The following is a 22,626-nucleotide window of genomic DNA, read 5'->3' as shown; positions in this document are numbered from 1 at the left end:
GGAACCCAAGTCCTCTTGCTATTTTGTGACCGGCAGCATTTCCTCCGTTCTGGTGCAGTTGCCTGTATTGTGGTGTTTGGATATGCAGTGATTCGTGTGTAGCCGCAGACTAAGGGCAAATTCAAACATTTGGGAAATCCGGTCAGTGTACGGACTGGTTGCGGATCTCCAGCCCCGATTATCTTCAGGATAAGTCCTCAATATCAGATCAGTGGTGGGGGAGTCGCACCAGGCACCTCCATGGATCAGCTGCAGCCCGGACCACACCTGTACTCAGGTTCTGCAGATCAGGTCCTATTGAAGTGATTGTGGGTTGCAGTACCCGAGAGTGGCCACTACACCGTGCTGTTTGGCTCCATTCATTGTGTACATCCAGCTGCACTGAGAGCTGAAGACAGCTGGTCTGTGGCAGTGTCTGACCGCTCTCATTTCATATTCATCACCTTTTCGTAATTGTACTCCTGTACCTGTATTCTGCCAGTACATTTATCAGGAGAAGTCACAGGCAGAGCTTCACTCCATCCATGGCTATGAAAGGCTGGTCCTGGCTGTAAAACCTAGGCATTACCTGCCGGGTATGAAGTGTGCACCCTCTGCCAACTTTTGCTGTAGACGTATGGCAGATGTCATAAAGGGGTTAAAGAAGCACACCATTTTTTATTCCCCGTATGTGTGTTTACAAGCCAAGCACCTTCACCAGTTTCCAGCGACTTTTTGGTCCACTCCTGGGTCACATGACTTGTGTCAATCAGTAAGTTGGGACTGAAGGGGGGGACAGGGACGCGATCAGTGGGTATTACCGCACTTCTTCATTAGGGGGTCCATGAAAATCACGGCCAGCACACATTGCCATCTGTGTGCTATCTGATTTTAATATTGTAAGGTCCGGGTCACACAACAGTGTATTCTCTCCACGAGAATCAGGGTGATCTTGCTCTGTAAGGTGAGGGGGGGGGGGGGGGGAATGTCTCAATCTTTTCCATTCTGTAAGTCAGCAGAAATCGTACTGCACTCAGATGTCGAATGTCACTTGAGTGCAGTCCGATGACTTTCATGGGCTCATAGATCAAACTTTGCAGCTGTTTTTTGTTCTCCTACACAAATGAGGAAAATAAATACGTGGATGAGGCCTGAAGCAATTTTTTACTGAACCTTCCCATTGCACTTTCATGGTTGGGATGAGAGGTCGTACTGTATGTGGGCTGGTCGCGTTTGTGCCAGGGCTGCATTTTTTATTTTTTTTTGTTCCATTCCGGCCCTGATCTCCACATTTAATTAGTAGCGTTTCGCCATTTCCAGCTGTATTTGCAGACACCCAGCTAGACCTCCTTTTATATCCCTCAGTTTCTCCTCCCTCGCCTCTGTCCCCCCTTCCTCGGAGGTTATAAAGCGTCTACAGCTGTGTCCTTTATTAACATAGCCATTCTCTCCACTACAAGGGGGAAGAGACGAGATATATTACAGTCATTACCTCTGTCAAAAGGTGGCCATTTAAAAACCTCCCAGCTTTTCACTGGGGGAAAAAGTCTTTTCTCACAATAGAAGTTTTAACTTTTTTTTTTTTTTTCCTTCTGGCTCGCATCCTCGATATAGGTCACTTGGCTCTAATCGGTGGTGCAGATATGAGTTCAAAGCTAAGAACAATTCCTCCAGATACTGAAGCTTAAACATTCTGTCGGAGTCGTTCTACTGTGAGACAAATCCCTGCTAAGAAGAGCACAAAACAAACTCTTCATTCCTTGATAGAATTATTTTTGCATTGTGCTGGATTTTACATTTTTTTTTTTTTTTTTTTTTTTTTTTTTTTTTTCTTATTTTTAGAAACGGCGCCACTCTTATGTGTGGCTGTGTCTGAAATTGCAGCTCATATTTAAATTCGCAAAAAAAAAATGGGCTGCAATACCAAAAAACTGCCATGCCAAATGGTGGCACTGTTTCTAAAAGAATTAGAGTTCAATGAACTTTGTTGGTCCTGGACACTTCCCTTACACTAAGTGCACAGTCAGACTGCCATCTAAATCAGACGGAGATCAGAATGGCCGGCGGCTCTCCTGACCCGAGTGTGCCGGCTGCATAGAAACAAATGAAACTGAGCCGCTGGCCAATCCGAGCATTGCATTCTGATCTCCGTCCGATTTATACGGTCGCCTGACTGTGCCCTAAAAGTTCTATATCTTGATTCTTCATCCTGAGCTTCACCAGCTCTTTTTAAACTACTACTATAAGCATGCCCAATTTATTAAAGGGAGTCTGTGAGCACAAAATGACTGTTCAAACTGAGCACAGGTGCCTGGTGCACCCTTGGTGTGGCCAAACCACACTTTCCAACCTACGTGTTTTCCTTCTATCTCTGCCCTCCTCTTCCTTGATTGACAGACCTGGCTTTACCAGAGGAAGAGAAAGGCGGAGATAAATGGGGGGGGGAAACAAGTGGGTGAGAAGGTTCGCTGAACGGTTTGGCTACACCAAGGGTGCACTGAGTGCTATATATTGGATAGCTATTGCATAGCCTTTAAAAATATATATTTTATAAATATCCTATTATAATTTGATTTTGTTTTTTTCTAAATGTTTGTTCCCTCCCCCCTACCCATGGCAAAAGCCAGAAACTATGGAACATGGAACCTCCAGTCTCACACCTCCAAAAACAACCACAGGGTTTCTCAAAAAATGGAACAAGAAGTTTGAGAAGCAAACGAAGTCCACTGGTTCTTCAACTAGTTCAACTTATCCCAAAACCAAAGAACAAAAGATTGGCAAGTCGAAAACTATGTCAAAACCCGGTAAAGCCTTCGAGGATCTCTCAGCGAAGAACACTAATGGTTTATGGAGGACTGAGGACCAGGATCATACAAGGTGGGGTGAAAGTGTCGTAAGTGGCCCTGAGGACAAAATGTGAATATGTCTTAAAGATGCTTTGACTGTTGGGTTCCTTGGAATATGGTCAGAACATGGTCCCTTTTTTTAATAGCCGATTTAGTAGTAGATAAATTCCGGTCAGAATGTAGAATGCTTTACCCATGACATCCGCCGTACATGTACGGTACCGCAGGAGGTCTGTTCCCGCAAACTGCCTTAAATGCCCCTGATCAGTTCTATAATATATAGCTGACACCCAGGGAACATGTAACACCTCTGATGCTACTGTCAATAGTGATAGCGACATAAATCTGCCAAGCAGGGGGCGCTCTCTGCTCCGATCAGCACAATGTGATTGTGATGGCTACGGGTTACCCATGTACGGTGGCCTGCAAGAGCCCCGGCTCCTGTGTGTGACACTGATCTAATGCCATGCAATATAAATCACTGCAGAATATTAGATCAGTGATCAGGGCAGGGAAAATTGATGTCCCATCCTGGGACAAGGTAAAGTTTTTAAAAAAAAAAAAAAAAAAAAAAAGCAATTAAAAACAAATCTTAAAAATTATAGATATACATTTATATAATTATATTATATTTAATTTAAAAACAAGAATAAACAAAGTACACACTTAGAATCACTGTGCAGAACGACCCAATCTATAAATCTCTCCAACTAGTTAACCCCTTCAGTGAGCATCATAAAAAAAAAAAAAAAAGTAATTGTACTGTCAAACAAAGTGGTAGTAAATCACGAACAAAGACAAATGTAAAGAAAAATGATATCACTAAAAACAAGCTGCCATAAAGCTATAGCTCTCAGAATACAGAGATGCAAATTTTCTTTTCTTTTTAAAAATTGTTTTTGTGTAAAAGCAGCAAAACATAAACCATATAAATCTGGTATCACTGTAATTGCACTGACCCAAAGAATAAAGTCGTCTAATCACTTATACCACATGAGGAACGGCGTAAAAAATAAAACCAATTCTTGTCCTGCTGTTGATTTGTTCATTCTGCCTCCCAAAGGCTCTGCTCACATTTATCCTGCACTCTACGCTGAGCTCTTACACCGGGGCTTCCGTGTAAATCTCTTAAATAAGTGATTCAGACGGAAGATTCCCTGTAGTGAGGCAGATGGAGGCACCGTGGACGCCGTCTGACCTGTGATCTGTTGGTGTCCATTTTAGGTGTGCATAAAAGCGCATTTGGCCAGTTTTGTGCACTTCTGAAATGCTAAACAGAGGCCAAAGTCTCTAGAGTAACACTGCTGCCTCATTATAGTGAATAGCTCCATCGGGGGTTTCATCTGAATTACTCCATCTGGAAGTTTAGGTGGAAACCCTGATGTAAGTGCTCAGAGTAGAGCACCGGATAAATGTGATCAAAAATGTTATGTAAAATGTTCCCAATAAAGCTTAAACTCAGTCCACAAAAAAGCAATTCCCCACTCAGGTCAGTCATCTGTCAATAGAAATATAGTGGGCTTCCACATTACTGGTAGCACAAGGGCTCTGGAAAAGCAAAATGGCTCCAGAGTCTCACCGTGTGGCTAAGCGGTACTGTACAGCCACAAATGGGGTATTGCCACGTTTAGCAAAAATTGTGTAAAATTTTGGTGCTATTTTTGTTGTAAAATCTGGGGCTACAACACAATTTTTGTGGCATTTTTTTTTTTTCCTTCACTGCCCATTGGTATAAGGGTTTTGTGACACGCCTGTGTCAATATGATTGTTGCACCCCTAGATGAATTCATGGAGTGCAGTTTACAGAATTGGTTCACTTTTGGGAGGGTTCTGCTGTTCTGGCACCTCAGGGACTCTGCCAATGTGTAGGAGTGGTGGTGTTCTGCTCCCTGACACTCTAAGGGGTTAAATGTATTTCCTATTCATATATGGTTCTGAAAGTAAAACCTTCTGGGGCTGCATTTTAGCCTAGACAGGGTTAACTGTAACGGCTGGCTCAGATTGGGATGGGGGAACGGAGTTGGGTCCTCTTCCCTCTGTACCGTTCTATCATTGTTAGTTTGTTTACTGTTAAGTGATATCTGTAGTTGGTATGTAACCCCTTATGTACAGTGCCATGGAATCAATGGTGCGTGTATATATAATATATACACACACACACATATATATATATATATATATATATATATATATTTCTAATAATAATAATAATAATTCAGGAAGTGAGAGGTGACCGCAGTAGCTACAGGCTCTAGGCTGCTGGGGACAATGCGAGCCTTAATATTCGGGGCAGTGGATTGCTAAAGAACCCCCTCCGTTCAAGTCTGTCGGCTTGGGAGCCTTGAGATGGACATTCGGGGCCCTTGTGCACACTCGGCCTGCAAAGCTGCAGGAGAAGTTGGACTCAAACTTTCAGAGATGGAGGGTGATGGAATCTGTGTGCGCTGCTAGTGGTGGTGAAGAGTTCCTAGTGCTAAGGAGGTTAGAAAGAATACTCTACCCCTACTGAGAACTAGGGCTGAAGTTGTGTCCAGTACTTGTGGGAAAGACCATAACCCATTGGGCCTTATCCTATATGCCGGCTTGTAAAGACTGCCAGTTGCCAAGTAAGTTTGATTGTTTTTACGAATTCAGTGTCCCCTGGATTGATTGCTGCCAAGGTTCCAGAAGAGGAAAGCCTGGAGCCAGTGGAGGCCTGTAGGCAAGAAGTGTGATGCACCGCTCACAGAGCAGCATACCAGGACGGGGATGCGATTTGTCTCTAGGGTGCCAAAGCGAGCAGAGGCAGTAGCACCCCACACACAGCAGCACACTGTTACCCTTGTGAAAATAAAAAATATTGGGCTAATGCAACATTTTTGTAGAAAAGTTAATTTTTATTTTTTTATTTTCACACTTAAACACTATAAAATTCTTTTGAAGCACCTGGGGGTTCAAGGTGCTCACCACAACTTTTTAGATAAATTCCTTGAGGGGTCTAGTTTCCAAAATGGTGTCCCTTTTGGGGGGGGTTTCCACTGTTTAGGCACATCAGGGTCTCTGCAAACATGACATGGCTATCGATTCCAGCCAAATTTGCATTATAAAAGTCAAACTGTGCTCCTTCCCTTCCAAGCCCTGCCGTGTGCCCAAACAGTAGTTTCCCACCACACAATGGGGGTATCTGTGTACTTGGGAGAAATTGCACAACAAATTGGTCCATTTTCTCCCTGTGAAAATGAAAAATTTGGGGTTTAAAGCAACATTTTTGTGGTAAAATTGTAATCATTTTTCATTTTTTTTTCTTCCACATTGCTTTAATTTCTGTGAAGCATCTGAAGGGCTAATAAGCTTCTGGGATGTGGTTTTGAGGGGTGCAGTTTTTTTTTTAAATTGTCACTTTTGGGTATTTTCTCTCATAGACCCTTCAAAGTCACTTCAAATATAATGTGGTCCCAAAAAAAAAAAAAATTTTGTTGGAGAAATGAAAAATTGTCAATTAAACTTTTAACCCTTCTGACTTCCTAACGAACAAAAATGCTTCAAAAATGATGCTGATGCAAAGTAGACATGTGGTAAATGTTTTAACTATTTTGTATGAGCTAACTCTGGTTTAAGGGCATAAAAATTAAGTTTGGAAACTGTAAATATCAGAAATTTGAAAGTTTTTCAAACTAATTATCGACCTAAGTTTGCCACGAACATAAAGGACAGTGTCACGAAGAAACACTCTCAAAATTACTGGGATACGTTGAAGCGTTTCAGAGTTATTACCTCAAAGTGACACTGGTCCAAATTGGAAAATTTGGACTGGTCAGGAAGGTGAAAACAGGCTTCAGAGCGAAGGGGTTAAAATTTGATGTTTTGTGTTTTTTGCTGTGTTTTTTTTTTTTTTTTTTTTTTTTTAAGATTTCCTCCAGGTTTAGTAATTCTTACAATTTTTGTAATTACTAATTGAGGTTTTTATTTAGAGTAAAGGCACCACTAGGCATGAAAAGTCTCCAAACACAAAGTCCTCCATTACGCCTGAAAAGTTCTGGCCTAGCTGATATTGCTGATCTGATCTTAAAGCGTTTTTGCAGGAAGATAATAGTTATGGTGGGAGCTGGAATTAGTACAGCAAGTGGGATACCCGATTTCAGGTGAGTGGTGGCTGTTTGATCCGGGAGGGATATAAGCCAATGCTATGGCAGAATCAGAATTTTGGGGTGGGGGAAGGAAAGGTAGGAGGATCAGTCATAAACTAGAGGTAAATGTTCACACGCACTCTGCTCAAAAAAATTAAGGGAACACTCAAATAACACATCAATGAGAATATTTCATTCATTCAGATCTAGGAGTACTTTATTCTGTATAAAGTTGAATGTGCTGACAACAAAATCACACAAAAAATCATCAATGGAAATCAAATTTATTAACCAATGGAGGCCTGGATTTGGAGTGGAAAAACACACTACAGGCTGATCCAACTTTGATGTAATGTCCTTAAAACAAGTCAAAATGAGGCTCAGTATTGTGTGTGGCCTCCACGTGCCTGTATGACCTCCCTACAACGCCTGGGCATGCTCCTGATGAGGGTGCAGATGGTCTCCTGTGGGATCTCCTCCCAGACCTGGACTAAAGCATCCGCCAACTCCTGGACAGTCTGTGGTGCAACGTGACGTTTGTGGATGGAGCGAGACATTATGTCCCAGATGTGCTCAATCGGATTCAGGTCTGGGGAACCGGCAGCCAGTCCATAGCTTCAATGCCTTCATCTTGTAGGAACTGCTGACACACTCCAGCCACATGAGGTCTGGCATTGTCCTGCGTTAGGAGGAACCCAGGGCCAACTGCACCAGCATATGGTCTCACAAGGGGTCTGAGGATCCCATCTCGGTACCTAATGGCAGTCGGGCTACCTCTGGCGAGCACATGGAGGGCTGTGCGGCCCTCCAAAGAAATGCCACCCCACACCATTACTGACCGGCTACCAAACCGGTCATGCTGAAGGATGTTGCAGGCAGCAGATCACTCTCCACGGTGTCTCCAGACTCTGTCACGTCTGTCACATGTGCTCAGTGTGAACCTGCTTTCATCTGTGAAGAGCACAGGGTGCCAATCCTGGTGTTTTGTGGCAAATACCAAGCGTCCTGCATGGTGTTGGGCTGTGAGCACAACCCCCATCTGTGGACGTCGGGCCCTCATACCACCCTCCATGGAGTCGTTTTCTATCCGTTTGTGCAGACACATGCACATTTGTTGCCTGCTGTAGGTCATTTTGCAGGGCTCTGGCAATGCTCCTCCTGTTCCTCCTTGCACAAACGCGGAGGTAGCGGTCCTGCTGCTGGGTTGTTGCCCTCCTACGGCCCCCTCCACGTCTCCTGGTGTACTGGCCTGTCTCCTGGTAGCGCCTCCAGCCTCTGGACACTACGCTGACAGACACGGCAAATCTTCTTGCCACAGCTCGCATTGATGTGCCATCCTGGATGATCTGCACTACCTGAGCAACTTCTGTGGGTTGTAGAGTCCATCTCATGCTACCACGAGTGTGAAAGCACAACCAACATTCAAAAGTGACCAAAACATCAGCCAGAAAGCATTGGTACTGAGATGTGGTCTGTGGTCCCCACCTGCAGAACCACTCCTTTATTGAGGGTGTCTTGATAATTGCCAATAATTTCCATCTATTGTCTATTCCATTTGCACAACAGCATGTGAAATTGATTGTCAATCAGTGTTGCTTCCTAAGTGGACAGTTTGATTTCACGGAAGTTTGATTTACTTGGAGTTATATTCTGTTTAAGTGTTCCCTTTATTTTTGATGTATGTAAAAAAATAAAGGGAACAGTTAACACAATGTAACTCCAAGTCAATAACGCTTCTGTGAAATCTACCTGTCCAGTTATGAAGCAACACTGATTGTGGATCAATTTCTCCTGCTGTTGTGCAAATGGAACAGACAACTGGTAGAAATGATAGGCAATTCGCAGGATACCCCCCTATAAAGGAGCGGTTCTGCAGGTGGTGACCACAGACCATTTCTCTGTTCTCATCCTTTTTTGGCTGTTTTGGTCACTTTTTCATTTTGCCATTGCTCTCACTCCTAGAGGTACAGTAGCATGAGGCGGTGTCTACAGTACAACCCACAGAAGTTGCTCAGGTAGTGCAGTTCATCCAGGATGGCACATCAGTGCGAGCTGTGGCAAGAAGGGTAGCTGTGTCTGTCAGCAGTGTCCAGAGCATGGAGCAGATACCAGGAGATGTGGAGGGAGCCATATGAGGGCAACAACCCAGCACCAGCAGGCCACAAATGTGCATGTGTCTGCACAAACGGTTAGAAACCGACTCCATGAGGGTGGCATGAGGGCCCGACGTCCACAGATGGGGGTTGTGCTCACAGCCCAACACCGTGCAGGACGCTTGGCATTTGCCACAGAACACCAGGATTGGCAAAGTCGCCACTGGCGCCCTGTGCTCTTCACAGATGAAAGCAGGTTCACACTGAGCACATGTGACAGAGTCTGGAGACACCGTGGAGAGCGATCTGCTGCCTGCAACATCCTTCAGCATGACCGGTTTGGCAGTGGGTCAGTAATGGTGTGGGGTGGCATTTCTTTCTCCATGTGTTCGCCAGAGGTAGCCTGACTGCCATTAGGTACCTAGATGAGATCCTCAGACCCCTTGTGAGACCATATGCTGGTGCTGTTGGCCCTGGGTTCCTCCTAATGCAGGACAATGCCAGACCTCATGTGGCTGGAGTGTCAGCAGTTCCTGCAAGATGAAGGCATTGAAGCTATGGACTGGCCTGCCCTTTCCCCAGACCTGAATCCGATTGAGCACATCTGGGACATCATGTCTCGCTCCATCCACCAACGTCACGTTGCACCACAGACTGTCCAGGAGTTGGCGGATGCTTTTGTCCAGGTCTGGGAGGAGATCCTACAGGAGACCATCCGCAACCTCATCAGGAGCATGCCCAGGCGTTGTAGGGAGGTCATACAGGCACGTGGAGGCCACACACAATACTGAGCCTCATTTTGACTTGTTTTAAGGACATTACATCAAAGTTGGATCAGTTTTTCCACTCCAAATCCAGGACTCCATTGGTTAATAAATTTGATTTCCATTGATCATTTTTGTGTGATTTTGTTGTCAGCACATTGAATACTTTGTTCTGTACAAAGTTGAATGAGAATATTTCATTCATTCAGATCTAGGATGTTATTTGAGTGTTCCCTTTATTTTTTGAGCAGTGTGTGTGATGCATGCATGCATGCATGCATGCATACATACATTTTTATTATGTATTTTTTAGAATACAAAAACATAATAGAATATACTTTTTTTTTATATTATAGTAAGTAATTCTGCTTTATTTCCCGCTATCACAGGACACCAGGCTCCGGCATGTACGACAACCTGAAAATGTACAATATTCCATACCCAGAAGCTATCTTCGACATTGATTACTTTACCTACAATCCTGGGCCTTTCTTTACACTTGCCAAGGAATTGTATCCAGGAAAATACAAGCCCAATGTGGTTCATTATTTTCTGAGGCTGCTGCATGACAAGGGCTTATTATTGAGATGTTACACGCAGAACATCGATGGACTGGAGAGAAGTAAGGTCATATTCCTGGCCGCCCAATATACCAACCATGAAGAAAGCTTTTATAAATCTGCTGTACTCAATTTTCCTTGATCCACAGCTCCAAATCCTGTTTCCCAGCAGTCACCACTAGGGGGAGCTTTTAAGGAATTACTGTAGACATTTATTAGTAACTTCAATGGCTGTAGTCTGTTCCTCTTATCATCCATTTCTTTTCATTTTCAGTGGCTGGGATCCCTCCAGAAAAGCTTGTTGAAGCTCATGGAACTTTCTCCTCTGCGTCATGTCATCTGTGTTATTCACCTTTCTCTGCAAAAGTGGCACGGGTACTGACCAATGTTTTTTTTTTTTTTTTTTTTTTTTAATTTGTCCAGTATAAAACTTTTTAAAATTTATGATGAGAAAGGAATTAAAGACAAATCCCCTAATAAACATTGAAGCTGTAGTTATCTTTTCAGGAACAGAGGGATTTTTAATTCTATAGCTTACTGCACACTGCTTACGCTTTCGGCCACCTCTGCAGTAATCAGCGGTGGATGGTTCCCTAGGCAAAATAATGCAGCGCTGACAAGGTTTTGGCTACGGAAAAAAGCCTCATCTATATAGCACAGCTTGTAAGCACGGCACTGCTTGCCTAGGAAACCAGCCGCCGCAGAGGTAGGCAACATGCAGTAAACTTCACAGTAGTGAAAAAGCCCTGAGAAGAAAGTAAAATTGTAGCTTTACATGTTTGATATTGAGTAACTTTTTAAAATGTTCTTTTTTGGTTTGTGTAGTGTGGCTCTCATAATTTTTTATATTATTATTATTATTATTATTATTATTATTATTATTATTATTATTTTATTTTTTTTTTCTTACAAGGATTGCATCATGGCTGGTCATTTTCCTCGCTGCAATGTCTGCTATGGAGTTGTTAAGCCGGATATTGTTTTCTTTGGTGAAGACCTTCCAAAAAGTTTTTACAGTTTTTCTGAAGATTTTCCAAAGGCGGATCTGCTGATTGTAATGGGGACGTCACTAAAGGTGATAAATAGAGTAGCCGTGGAGGGGGGCGGGACGTGCCCCACCCCCCCCCCCTTTTATATGCAAATCTGAAAGTTTTATACTTAATCTCCACCTACCTATCCCAATGGCTCCACACTAAGCCTCCTCCCTTCTGCTGCTCAGTACAAGCTGCGACAGTCGGGAAGAGTGAGCAGAGACTTAATACACTTGGACGCATGAGCTTTCACTTCATATAATCCTGATAAACCACTATAGCTATCCTCTGGATTATGCAACAATTTTGGCATATTCATAGTGAGTGCTCCAGGCTCATCAGGTCTAAGATATATATTTAAAAAAAAAAAAAAAAAAAAAAAAAAGTCCCAAGATTTAATAAACTTTATTTTCTTTCTTTTGCAGAACTACCCACGGTTAAGTGTGGCAGTGTTCTAATCTTGGACATCCCCTTTTTTTAATATATGTAGTTTGTATACTTAACTGTCGATATTTCCATGTAGGAGAAGTTAATTTTTTTTCCTTCTTTCTCTACTTTTTGATTTTTCTCAGATTGAACCCTTCGCCAATATCGTAAAGTCCTTGCGGCCAAATGTTCCGCGGCTTCTGATCAACCGCGATCTTGTTGGTCCATTTAAGAAGCCTTTGGAGGGCACAGATGTAGTAGAGCTGGGTGAGCTCTGTGAGGTCATCAGGAAGTTTGTGAGTGTCCTGAACTGGGAGGACGATATGGATGGAGTCATTAAATCTCAAAAGAACTAGGCAAGTATGGTCGTCTCCAATTTATTTATTTTAGGCCATTGGGAAAAAAAATAAATAAATAAATAAAAATCCGGTCAATTTTAGAGAACCTCCCATGACTTCAATGGTGCTTGTATTCCACACGTAAGCATTGCAGAGCTTCTTATGACTTCGCACTGACATTCTTCTTTAACTCCTACTGGAAATGTAAGAAACTACAAGTAGGTATTACCATATGGATTCAAAGGGGCTTGTTACTACATAATCCATAGAATGGGACTGATATTCTCCCTGTAACTGAGGCTAATATACCAGCCCAAGTTACAGGGAGAATTGGCAGTAAAAAAGTGTTATGTTAAACCAATTTGACAATCTGATATCAGGACTGTTATTCCACCTACAAATATCTGAATAAATTAACACAAAGTTGCCCCCTCCAACTCCCCCAAAAAAGGGTGCTTCCTATAATCTTCATGTAATGTCTGAATATTTCAACCAATAGATACAAGTTGGATAGATTTGTACCAGGATTAGAAAAACATGGCTTCTTCCAGAAATGGTGCTACACCTGTCATTTTATTAAAAAATTAATGGGGTGGAGTTGCAATACCACACACAACCTGAGGAGAGGGATGGTGCTGTTTCTGACATAAAGCTGCTAAGTTTTTCCTATACTGTACATCTACTCTAAACAAAATGTAACCTCCTTCTTTACTTTCAGTTTGGATTATCCTACATCTAGAGCTGCTATACCTGGGTCTTTTTTTTTTCTTTGAACCAGAACATATAGAAGAACTGATGACCCCTCCCTCCCCCCCAAAGCAGCACACTGCAAAATATATCAAAACTGTTTTATCAATCTTTTTATAAAAAGAGGGAAAACCTCAGTTTTTTTTTATAAAACTAAAGAATATTTGCAAATTTCACAATGGCAAGTTTAATAGTCCAAGAGAAGAGAACCTTCTCATTTTCTCCAGAAATGGTGCTACTCTCATTCCCAGCTGCAACCAGTCTTGCATTGCATAACCTGTATTACCAGATATGGCCTATAGACCAGTGAGGCGCTGTTTCTGGAGAAAGCCTATGAAAAAGTTCTGCGGTGCAAGTTTTGCTTTTATCTCCTGTATAATCCCTACTATATTAGAGGGGTTGTATGAAACCATTAAATAGTTAGTGAATTTTCTACTAAAGTGTTTATCTAACCACTTTTCTAATGTCCATCAATTAAAAATTCCCCACTAACTTCATGTTTGTTTTTTAAACTCCTGATATTTTAAGTATCCCAGCATGCACTGGGTAGTCTCAAGTCACCAGAAGGCTGGTGCTTCGGCCACTGCCCCAGCTGCTGTCACCACCCAGAAATGACTCATGCTCATTATGCGTTCACTGCACTATATTACTTTTTAATGTGCACTGACACTGCACTCCCTAGTCAGGTCAAAAAAAAAAATGGTGGAAAGGTAAGAGCGCACTGTCAGCATGCATTGAAAATGTCTGCAGGCACCAAGCAGGGAGGCCAGCCCCCCAAAATGGATGTCACTGAAGTCTTGTTTCAAGATGATCATTTCTGGGGCTGGGCCAGTCTATTCTCCCTGCTTGGTGCGTTCTCACTTTTCAATGCACACTGACAGTGCACTCTCGACTGTTCATTACTGGTTAGATTAAATAAACCTTTAGTATGGGATTTGCTGTTGGTTTCAGATAACACCTTTTTTTTTTTAATTGTTTAGTGACTTTTTAAATAAATAAAAATTTCCCTTTTTTGTGAGTGCTCACTTTTTTTTTTTTTAATTTTTTTTTACCTGTCCTAATTATGTATTTGTCTTTTAAGTTTACATTTCTGTAAAGGAAATGTAGTGTCTCTAAATAAATAAGAAATGTAATGTTGGTTTCAATAAAAAAAAAAAAAAAAAAAAAAAAAAATTTTGAAATATAAATATATTAAAGTGTTGTGTGAAACTTTTTTTTTAACTACTGGACCGACCCATAAACTGTCCTGACTGTCTACACTTTACTCTGCACTCATCTTCTGTAACTTCAATCCAAAGTAAGCGGATTGCCATGAGATCATGCAGCTGTGAGGTCGGGGAAACGTTGTCAGGCACAGCCGGACTCCTCACATGGTTCATTACCATGTTTACTTTCTCCATCTCTATACACAGGGCTGAACCAGCTATTGTGTATACAGATTAGTAAGCACTGACCTTGCTTTACCCTCTGGACCTAGTAAACACATGATCACTGGGTGTAGGGAGGGAACTGCTTTGTCCTAGGAAACAGACAGCTTCATTATGCAGGTAAAGGCTGAAATTCTTCCTATAACTGGGGCTAATATACAAGCCCCAGTTACAGGGGATGCCAGCAATAAAAATGTTTTGGTTTTTTTTTTTTTTTTTTTTTTATATTGAGTTAATAAAAAAAAAAGAAAAAGTTCTCATGCCAATAGATGGGACGCATCTAGTATTTAAGACATGCTCCCATGTAGGGAGGTGCCTGTACAATGCCCTCCTTATTAGACTAGTCTTCCTGTTAAGTTTGTCAGGTCCCAGAACCCATGCCTGTGACATGTTTTCTAACCTTGAACCTTTTTCCTGTTGCCTGGATTCTGATGCGGCACCTGGACCAGCACCCATGTCTCTTCTGGTTAGAGTGCCAGAGTCCGTACTGCTGGAGCCTTTTCCAGTATCCGAATCCAGTCCTGCCTGTGACTGTGTCAGTATCCGTTCTGCCCTATAACCCAGAACCTGTGTTGTCTGAACAGTCCTGCCAGTTACTCTGAGCCACTGTCTGTGTCAGCAAACCTGACCCTTGGTCAGCAGCTGCACTATTGGGCACTGCCTAGGTGTGGTACCTGGGAGCTACCTGCAGCTACAGTCTAACTCCACCATCAGGAGCTGTAGCAAAAACCAGGTAGCCACTTGGCTGCACACCTCCCAGGCAAGTCCATATCGTGGCACAGTGGGTTCACAATCCACACATGTGTGACCGTATGTACAGGCCATGAACCCTGCTGATCCCAAAACTGTACCAACAGTTGATACGATCAGCAGCAAAAATAAATTGTGTCCCATCGTTAGCTTGAATACCCAGTTGGATGCCCTGACGATGGCTACTTCATTTGCTACAGCATAGGTGGCCATGACTAATCAGCATGCATCTTGGGCTCCTGGAGCTGAACCTGTTATGACTGGGATCCTAAGTAGTGCCATGGGTTCCTAGAACAGTGTATGCAGTACAATGAATTATTGGCCCATCAGTTGCCCTCTGATGGGGTTAAGGTGGGATTCCTAATGTCCTACCTAGGAGAGGCCCTATTGTGGCTCAACCCCATTTGGGAGAGGGGATTCTGTGACCTTGGATCTGTAGGCCTTCCTAGAGGCTGTAAGGTCTTCAATGAGCTGGGGTACAAATCTTCTGCTGCATCTCCTCTTAAGTTCCAGGAATGGACCAGAGAGGTGACTCATGAGAGGAAACTCTGCTCTGGCTCTGTCCTTCCAGTGACTACTTGTTCCCCAACCTTCTGAGACAGCTGCTTTCTCTGAATCCACACAAGTCGATCATGTCAGGCTGGCTGGGCAACAGCTGGAACACTGTCGTACCAAGCAATTGGGCTACTCCTGCTGTTCCGTGGAAAATTTCTTTCAAAGAAATCTGAGAAACTCCATAGCCTAGAGTCTGAAGGAGAGGCTAGCCTAGGCGAGTTTCATACCTCTCCACTGATGACTGACTGTTCCTGTATCATCTAGAGGCTCCCTGTTCATTGAGATGTATACCTTGACTCCGGTTTGGCAGATTTCTTGCAGCAAGCCGTGGTGGATCGGTATCAGATCCTGTCCAATGCCTCCGGATTCCCCCCCCCCCCTTCTGAAGAGGGAGAGGCCCGATCTGAAGTCGTACAAGTTGTGCTGCCTAGTCCTTAGCACTCTCTTCTCCTAGCTCTTCTGTGGCTACATTCTCATGAGCCTGTCCTAGACTGGAGATCTGGTGAGGTCCTTTGTTGGGGACAGTCCTGTCATGATAGATGTCTGGTCCCTATACAGACAGCCCAGCCGCAGGTGATGCCATCTTCTCTGCCAGATCTGCCATCTACTTTTTGGTTGTGTTCGGACGTCTTCAATGAGAAGGAAGCAAAGCCGTTGCCTCCGCATGGACCGTACGATGGTTTCATTGACCTACCTCCAGCATGCTCACCCCCTCAAGAATGCATCATCCTGGAACCTGAATAGAAGATAGACCAGGAGAACGTATCTTCAATTCTTTTCCTAGAACAGGTCTTCTCTCCTACTCCTGAGGGCCAAAGGTAAAAGCTTTCCTGGTGGTCTGGAGAGAATTCTGCCTTGAAGAGGTATTGGGGTCCATTGGCCCATTTCTGAGATACACCACCATAAGGTTATATCATCCTGATGGACCAGGAGAAGGTATCTTCAATAGCAGGCAGGCATCTAGTACTTAAGGCATGGTTCCCTGTAGGGAGGTGCCAGTACAATGCCCACCTTAGTGTTAGTTTAATCTTCCTGTTAAGTTTGTCAGGTGCCTGTTACTCGTGTTGTCGAACACTGAACCTGTTTGTTGCCTGATCCCTGACACCACTCCCTGCGGGACCAGAGCCTGAAGCAGCATCTGAACCCTGCAACAGTTACAACGGTACTTGAACCAGCACGAGTGTCTCTTCTGGTTAGCGTTCCAGAGTCTGTACTGTTGGAGCCTGATCCAGTATCTGAATCCAGCCCTGCCTGTGACTCCATGTTAGTGTCCATTCTGCCCGATGACCCAGAACTTGTGTCGTCCTGCCTGTGACTCTGTGTCAGTATCTGCTGTGCCCGCTTATCCAGAACCTGTGTTGTCTGAACAGTGTCCGAGTCCTACCCTGCCAGTTACTGCAAGCCAGTGTTAGCGAACCTGACCCTTGGGGTCAGCAGCTGCAGAACCAGGGACTGCCTAGGAGTGGTACCTGGTGGCTCAAGTCTAACTCCACCATCAGGAGCTCTAGCGGGGGGAAAAAAAAAAAGTTAGCTGCTTAGCTACGCCCCTCCTAATGCATGAAAATACACTGTTCAAAAAAATAAAGGGAACACTCAAATAACACATCCTAGATCGGAGTGAATGAAATATTCTCATTGAATACTTTGTTCTGTACAAAGTTGAATGTGCTGACAACAAAATCACACAAAAATCATCAATGGAAATCACATTTATTAACCAATGGAGGCTTGGATTTGGAGTCACCCCCAAAATTAAAGTGGAAAAACACACTACAGGCTGATCCAACTTTGATGTAATGTCCTTAAAACAAGTCAAAATGAGGCTCAGTATTGTGTGCGGCCTCCACGTGCCTGTATGACCTCCCTACAACGCCTGGGCATGCTCCTGATGAGGTTGCGGATGGTCTCCTGTGGGATCTCCTCCCAGACCTGGACTAAAGCATCCGCCAACTCCTGGACAGTCTGTGGTGCAACGTGACGTTTGTGGATGGAGCGATACATGATGTCCCAGATGTGCTCAATCGGATTCAGGTCTGGGGAACGGGCGGGCCAGTCCATAGCTTCAATGCCTTCATCTTGCAGGATCTGCTGACACACTCCAGCCACATGAGGTCTGGCATTGTCCTGCATTAGGAGGAACCCAGGGCCAACCGCACCAGCATATGGTCTCACATGGGGTCTGAGGATCTCATCTCGGTACCTAATGGCAGTCAGGCTACCTCTGGCGAGCACATGTAGGGCTGTGCGGCCCTCCAAAGAAATGCCACCCACACCATTACTGACCCACTGCCAAACCGGTCATGCTGAAGGATGTTGCAGGCAGCAGATCGCTCTCCAAGGCGTCTCCAGACTCTGTCACGTCTGTCACATGTGCTCAGTGTGAACCTGCTTTCATCTGTGAAGAGCACAGGGCGCCAGTGGCAACTTTGCCAATCCTGGTGTTCTGTGGCAAACGTCAAGCGTCCTGCATGGTGTTGGGCTGTGAGCACAACCCCCATCTGTGGACGTCGGGCCCTCATACCACCCTCATGGAGTCGGTTTCTAACCATTTGTGCAGACACATGCACATTTGTGGCCTGCTGGAGGTCATTTTGCAGGGCGCTGGCAGTACTCCTCCTGTTCCTCCTTGCACAAAGGCGGAGGTAGAGGTCCTGCTGCTGGGTTGTTGCCCTCCTACGGCCCCCTCCACGTCTCCTGGTGTACTGGCCTGTCTCCTGGTAGCGCCTCCAGCCTCTGGACACTACGCTGCCAGACACAGAAAACCTTCTTGCCACAGCTCGCATTGATGTGCCATCCTGGATGATCTGCACTACCTGAGCAACTTCTGTGGGTTGTAGAGTCCGTCTCATGCTACCACGAGTGTGAAAGCACAACCAACATTGCCAAGGAAAGTAATTGCCAAGGAAAGTAAAACGAATCCCAAACTGTTCTTTAACTATATAAACAGTAAAAGGATTAAAACTGATGGAGTTGGCCCATTGAAAAATAACCTGGGTAAAATCATAGTGGGCGATGAGGGTAAAGCAAACCTACTCAATAGCTTCTTCTCCACTGTTTTCACAAAAGAAAACAAATTATCGGAGGAAATGCAGAGTGATAAAGTAAACCCTCCGCTAAATATCACCCACCTAACCCAGGAGGAAGTTCAGAAACGCCTAAATAATATCAAAATAGACAAGTCACCAGGCCCAGATGGCATACACCCCCGGGTACTAAAAGAATTAAGTAAAGTGATAGACAGACCGCTGTATCTTATATTCAAGCACTCTTTATGGACAGGGACTGTCCCACTAGACTGGCGCCAAGCAAATGTGGTACCAATATTCAAAAAGGGGTCTAAAAGTGACCCTGGGAACTATAGATCAGTCAGCTTAACGTCTGTTGTGGGTAAATTGTTTGAAGGATTTCTTAGAGATGCTGTTGTAGAATATCTTAATAATAATAACTGTCTAACTCCATATCAACATGGATTCATGAGGGATCGCTCCTGCCAAACAAACCTGATCGCCTTCTACGAGGAGGTGAGCTCACAGCTGGACCGGGGAGAGTCAGTGGATGTTGTATACCTTGACTTCTCCAAAGCGTTTGATACCGTGCCACACAAAAGGTTGGTTTATAAAATGAGAATGCTTGGTCTGGGGGATAATGTGTGCAAGTGGGTAAATAGCTGGCTGAGTGATAGAAAGCAGAGGGTGGTTATCAATGGAGTAAGCTCAGGGGGTGTCAGGGTTACTAGCGGGGTGCCTCAAGGGTCTGTCTTGGGCCCTATATTATTTAATATATTTATTAATGATCTAGTGGAAGAGTTGCATAGTAAAATAGCAATATTTGCAGATGATACTAAACTTTGTAAAGTAGTTAATACAGATGAGGATAGGGCACAGCTACAGGAGGATTTAGATAAATTGGGGAGTTGGGCCAAAAAATGGCAAATGGGGTTCAATGCAGATAAATGTAAGGTCATGCACATGGGAAAGAAAAACAGCAGTCACCCATACATATTAAATGGGAAACCGTTGGGGAAATCTGACATGGAGAAGGACCTGGGCGTCTTGGTTAATAGCAAATTAAATTGGAGTGCCCAGTGTCAGGCAGCAGCTGCGAAGGCAAATAGAGTCATGGCATGCATCAGAAGAGGAATAGGGGCATATGATGAGAACATTGTTCTTCCTCTGTATAAAGCGCTGGTAAGGCCGCACTTAGAATATTGTGCACAGTTCTGGGCTCCGGTGCTCAGGAAAGACATATTGGAGCTAGAGAGGGTACAAAGGAGGGCGACTAAGGTAATAAAGGGAATGGAGGGACTAGAATACCCAGAGAGGTTGTCAAAATTAGGCCTATTTACGTTGGAAAAGAGAAGGCTTAGGGGAGACCTCATAAACATGTATAAATACATCAGGGGGCAGTACAGAGATCTCGCCCATGACCTGTTTATACCAAGGATGGTGACAAAGACGAGGGGGCACACTATGCGTCTGGAGGAAAGGAGGTTCCTGCACCAGCATAGAAGGGGATTCTTTACGGTCAGAGCCGTGAGACTCTGGAACTCTCTGGGAGAGGAAGTGGTGATGTCCAACTCACTTAATGAGTTCAAGAGAGGCCTGGACGCCTTTCTTGAGAACAATAAAATTACATCTTATGCTTAGTTAATTAATCCAGGGATTTAATCTGACTGCCAGATTGGTGTCGGGAAGTGAATTTTTCCTCAATGATGTAAATTGGCCTATATCGCATGGTTTTTTGTTGCCTTCCCCTGGATCAACGCTGCGGAATAGCTGCAGTGCACAAGAAATAGGCTGAACTGGATGGACGCTTGTCTTTTTTCGGCCTTATAAACTATGTAACTATGTAACATTCAAAAGTGACCAAAACATCAGCCAGAAAGCATTGGTACTGAGATGTGGTCAGTGGTCCCCACCTGCAGAACCACTCCTTTATTGAGGGTGTCTTGATAATTGCCAATAATTTCCATCTATTGTCTATTCCATTTGCACAACAGCATGTGAAATTGATTGTCAATCAGTGTTGCTTCCTAAGTGGACAGTTTGATTTCACGGAAGTTTGATTTACTTGGAGTTATATTCTGTTGTTTAAGTGTTCCCTTTATTTTTTTTGAGCAGTGTATATATCTCCATCTTTTCTACAGAAAAGGGGAACTATTTTTTTTTTTTTACTTTTTATTTATAGACACACTAACAAAAACAGAATATAGAGAAATCAACATAATTGCCAAACTTAAAGTGAAACGGTGCTTTACAGCTGTCACACAACAGACAATGCATAAAAGAAATAAAAGGTCCTCAGAAATCGAGACAGGCAAACATAACACAAACAATTCCCCATTGTGGTTTTTAGTTTCGCAAAAGTTTGATTTTTCTTCTCCTATTCAAAAAATAAGAGTGCAAAGAGAAGTTCATAAAGAGGGAAGAGTCAAACAAAAATTTGTGTGGAGGGAGGAGGGAATGGCGATAAACAGAGAAGCCACTTAATTGAGACTCGGGGCCATCAAGTCGGAGAGTCAGAGTAAAAGGTTTCCGTATTCGCTAAAGTGCTGGAACTCCATACAAACTTACAAAAGTTTTGTAAAAGGCCTCATGTCTGCTGTACAGTGAAGCAGTCGAGTCCTCCATATACAGTGGCTTGTGAAAGTATTCACCCCCTTGGCTTTATACCTATTTTGTTACATTAGAACTTGTGTTTAAATATTTTTGTAATCAGATTTGTGTGTGATGCATCAGTGCTAAATAGTCTAAGTTGGCGAAGTGAGAAAAATATAGGACTAAATTAAATTTGTGGTCAAATAACTTAATATTGGCATGTGCATATGTATTCACTCTTGGGATGACGCCCCTAAAAATGTATGGTGCAATCAGTTATCTTCATAAGGCACATGCTTTGTGAAAGGACGTCCCCCTGTGTGCAATTTAAGTGTCACACGTCTGTCAGTATATACAGACCTTTTCTGAAAGGACAGAGAGGCTGCAACACCATTAAGCAAGAGGCACCACTAACCAAACACCATGAAGACCAAGGAGATCTCCAGACAAGTCAGGAACAAAGCTGTTGAAAAGTACAGGGTCAGGGTTAGGGTTGGGTTATAAAAAAAAAAAAAAAATATCCCAATCTCTGATGACCCCCCGGAGCACCATCAAATCCAATATCATCAAATGGAAAGAACATGGTACCATAATAAACCTGCCAAAAGAGGGCCGCCCACCAAAACTCTCAGCCCGAGCAAGGAGGGCATTGATCAGAGAGGAAGCAAATAAACCAAAGATTACCCTAAAGGAGCTGCAGAGTTCCCAAGCAGAAACTAGAGTGAGTATCTGTCCACACAACCACACTAAGCTGTAGACTCCATAGGGGAATCATGGAAGAGTGGGGACAGAAAAAAAAAGCCTTTACTTACACACAAAAATTGGAAGGTTCATTTTCAGTTTGCCAAAAGACATGTGGGAGACTCCTCAAATGTACGGAGTAAAGTGCTGTGGTCAGATGAGACCAAATTGAACTTTTTGGCCACCAAGGTAAACGCTATGTCTGGCACCAAACCAACACAGCTCATGACCCCTAGAACACCATCCCCACAGTGAAACGTGGTGGCAGCATCATGCTGTGGGGATGTTTTTCGGCAACAGGGAAAATGTTCAGAGTCGAGAGGAAGATGGATGGTGCGAAATACAGGTATATTCTTGAGCAAAACCTGTTTCAGTTTGTCAGCGATTTGAGACTGGGACAGAGGTTCACCTTCCAACAAAACAATGACCCAAAACATACTGCTAAATTAACACTCGAGTGGTTTAAAGGGAAACGTGTGAATGTTTTGGAAGTACCCTAGTCAAAGCCCAGACCTTAATCAAATTGAGAATCTGTGTTCAGACTTGAAGATTGCTGTTTACCAAAGGAAACCATCCAACTTGAAGGAGCTGGAGCAGTTTGGACTTGAGGAATGGTCAAAAATCGCAGTGGAAAGCTCCTAGAGCCTTATCCAAAGCAACTTGCAG

The 22,626-nt window shown here is 43.6% G+C and overlaps 1 protein-coding gene across 2 annotated transcripts in view; it reads left to right on the top strand.

Annotated features, from left to right (window-relative positions):
- LOC141164544 (NAD-dependent protein deacetylase sirtuin-3-like) overlaps positions 1-12,190 on the top strand; it is a 96,832-nt gene extending 84,642 nt beyond the window's left edge. For both annotated transcript variants that reach the window (XM_073649916.1, XM_073649915.1), the window contains exons 3-8: positions 2,603-2,856; positions 6,776-6,946; positions 10,178-10,410; positions 10,623-10,723; positions 11,262-11,423; positions 11,952-12,190. In XM_073649916.1, coding sequence (XP_073506017.1) covers positions 2,612-2,856; positions 6,776-6,946; positions 10,178-10,410; positions 10,623-10,723; positions 11,262-11,423; positions 11,952-12,161 — 1,122 coding nt within the window. In that variant the 5' untranslated portion in view covers positions 2,603-2,611 and the 3' untranslated portion in view covers positions 12,162-12,190. The remainder of the gene's footprint in view (positions 1-2,602; positions 2,857-6,775; positions 6,947-10,177; positions 10,411-10,622; positions 10,724-11,261; positions 11,424-11,951) is intronic.
- The last annotated feature ends 10,436 nt before the right edge of the window (positions 12,191-22,626 follow it).

The sequence above is a fragment of the Phyllobates terribilis genome, unplaced genomic scaffold (assembly GCF_046119375.1).
Source record: "Phyllobates terribilis strain yellow unplaced genomic scaffold, ASM4611937v1 Scaffold_10__3_contigs__length_209671492, whole genome shotgun sequence".
NCBI classification, from domain to species: Eukaryota; Metazoa; Chordata; class Amphibia; order Anura; family Dendrobatidae; genus Phyllobates; species Phyllobates terribilis.
Note: the sequence above shows the minus strand (reverse complement) of the source record. Positions and strands in the feature narration are given on the sequence as shown.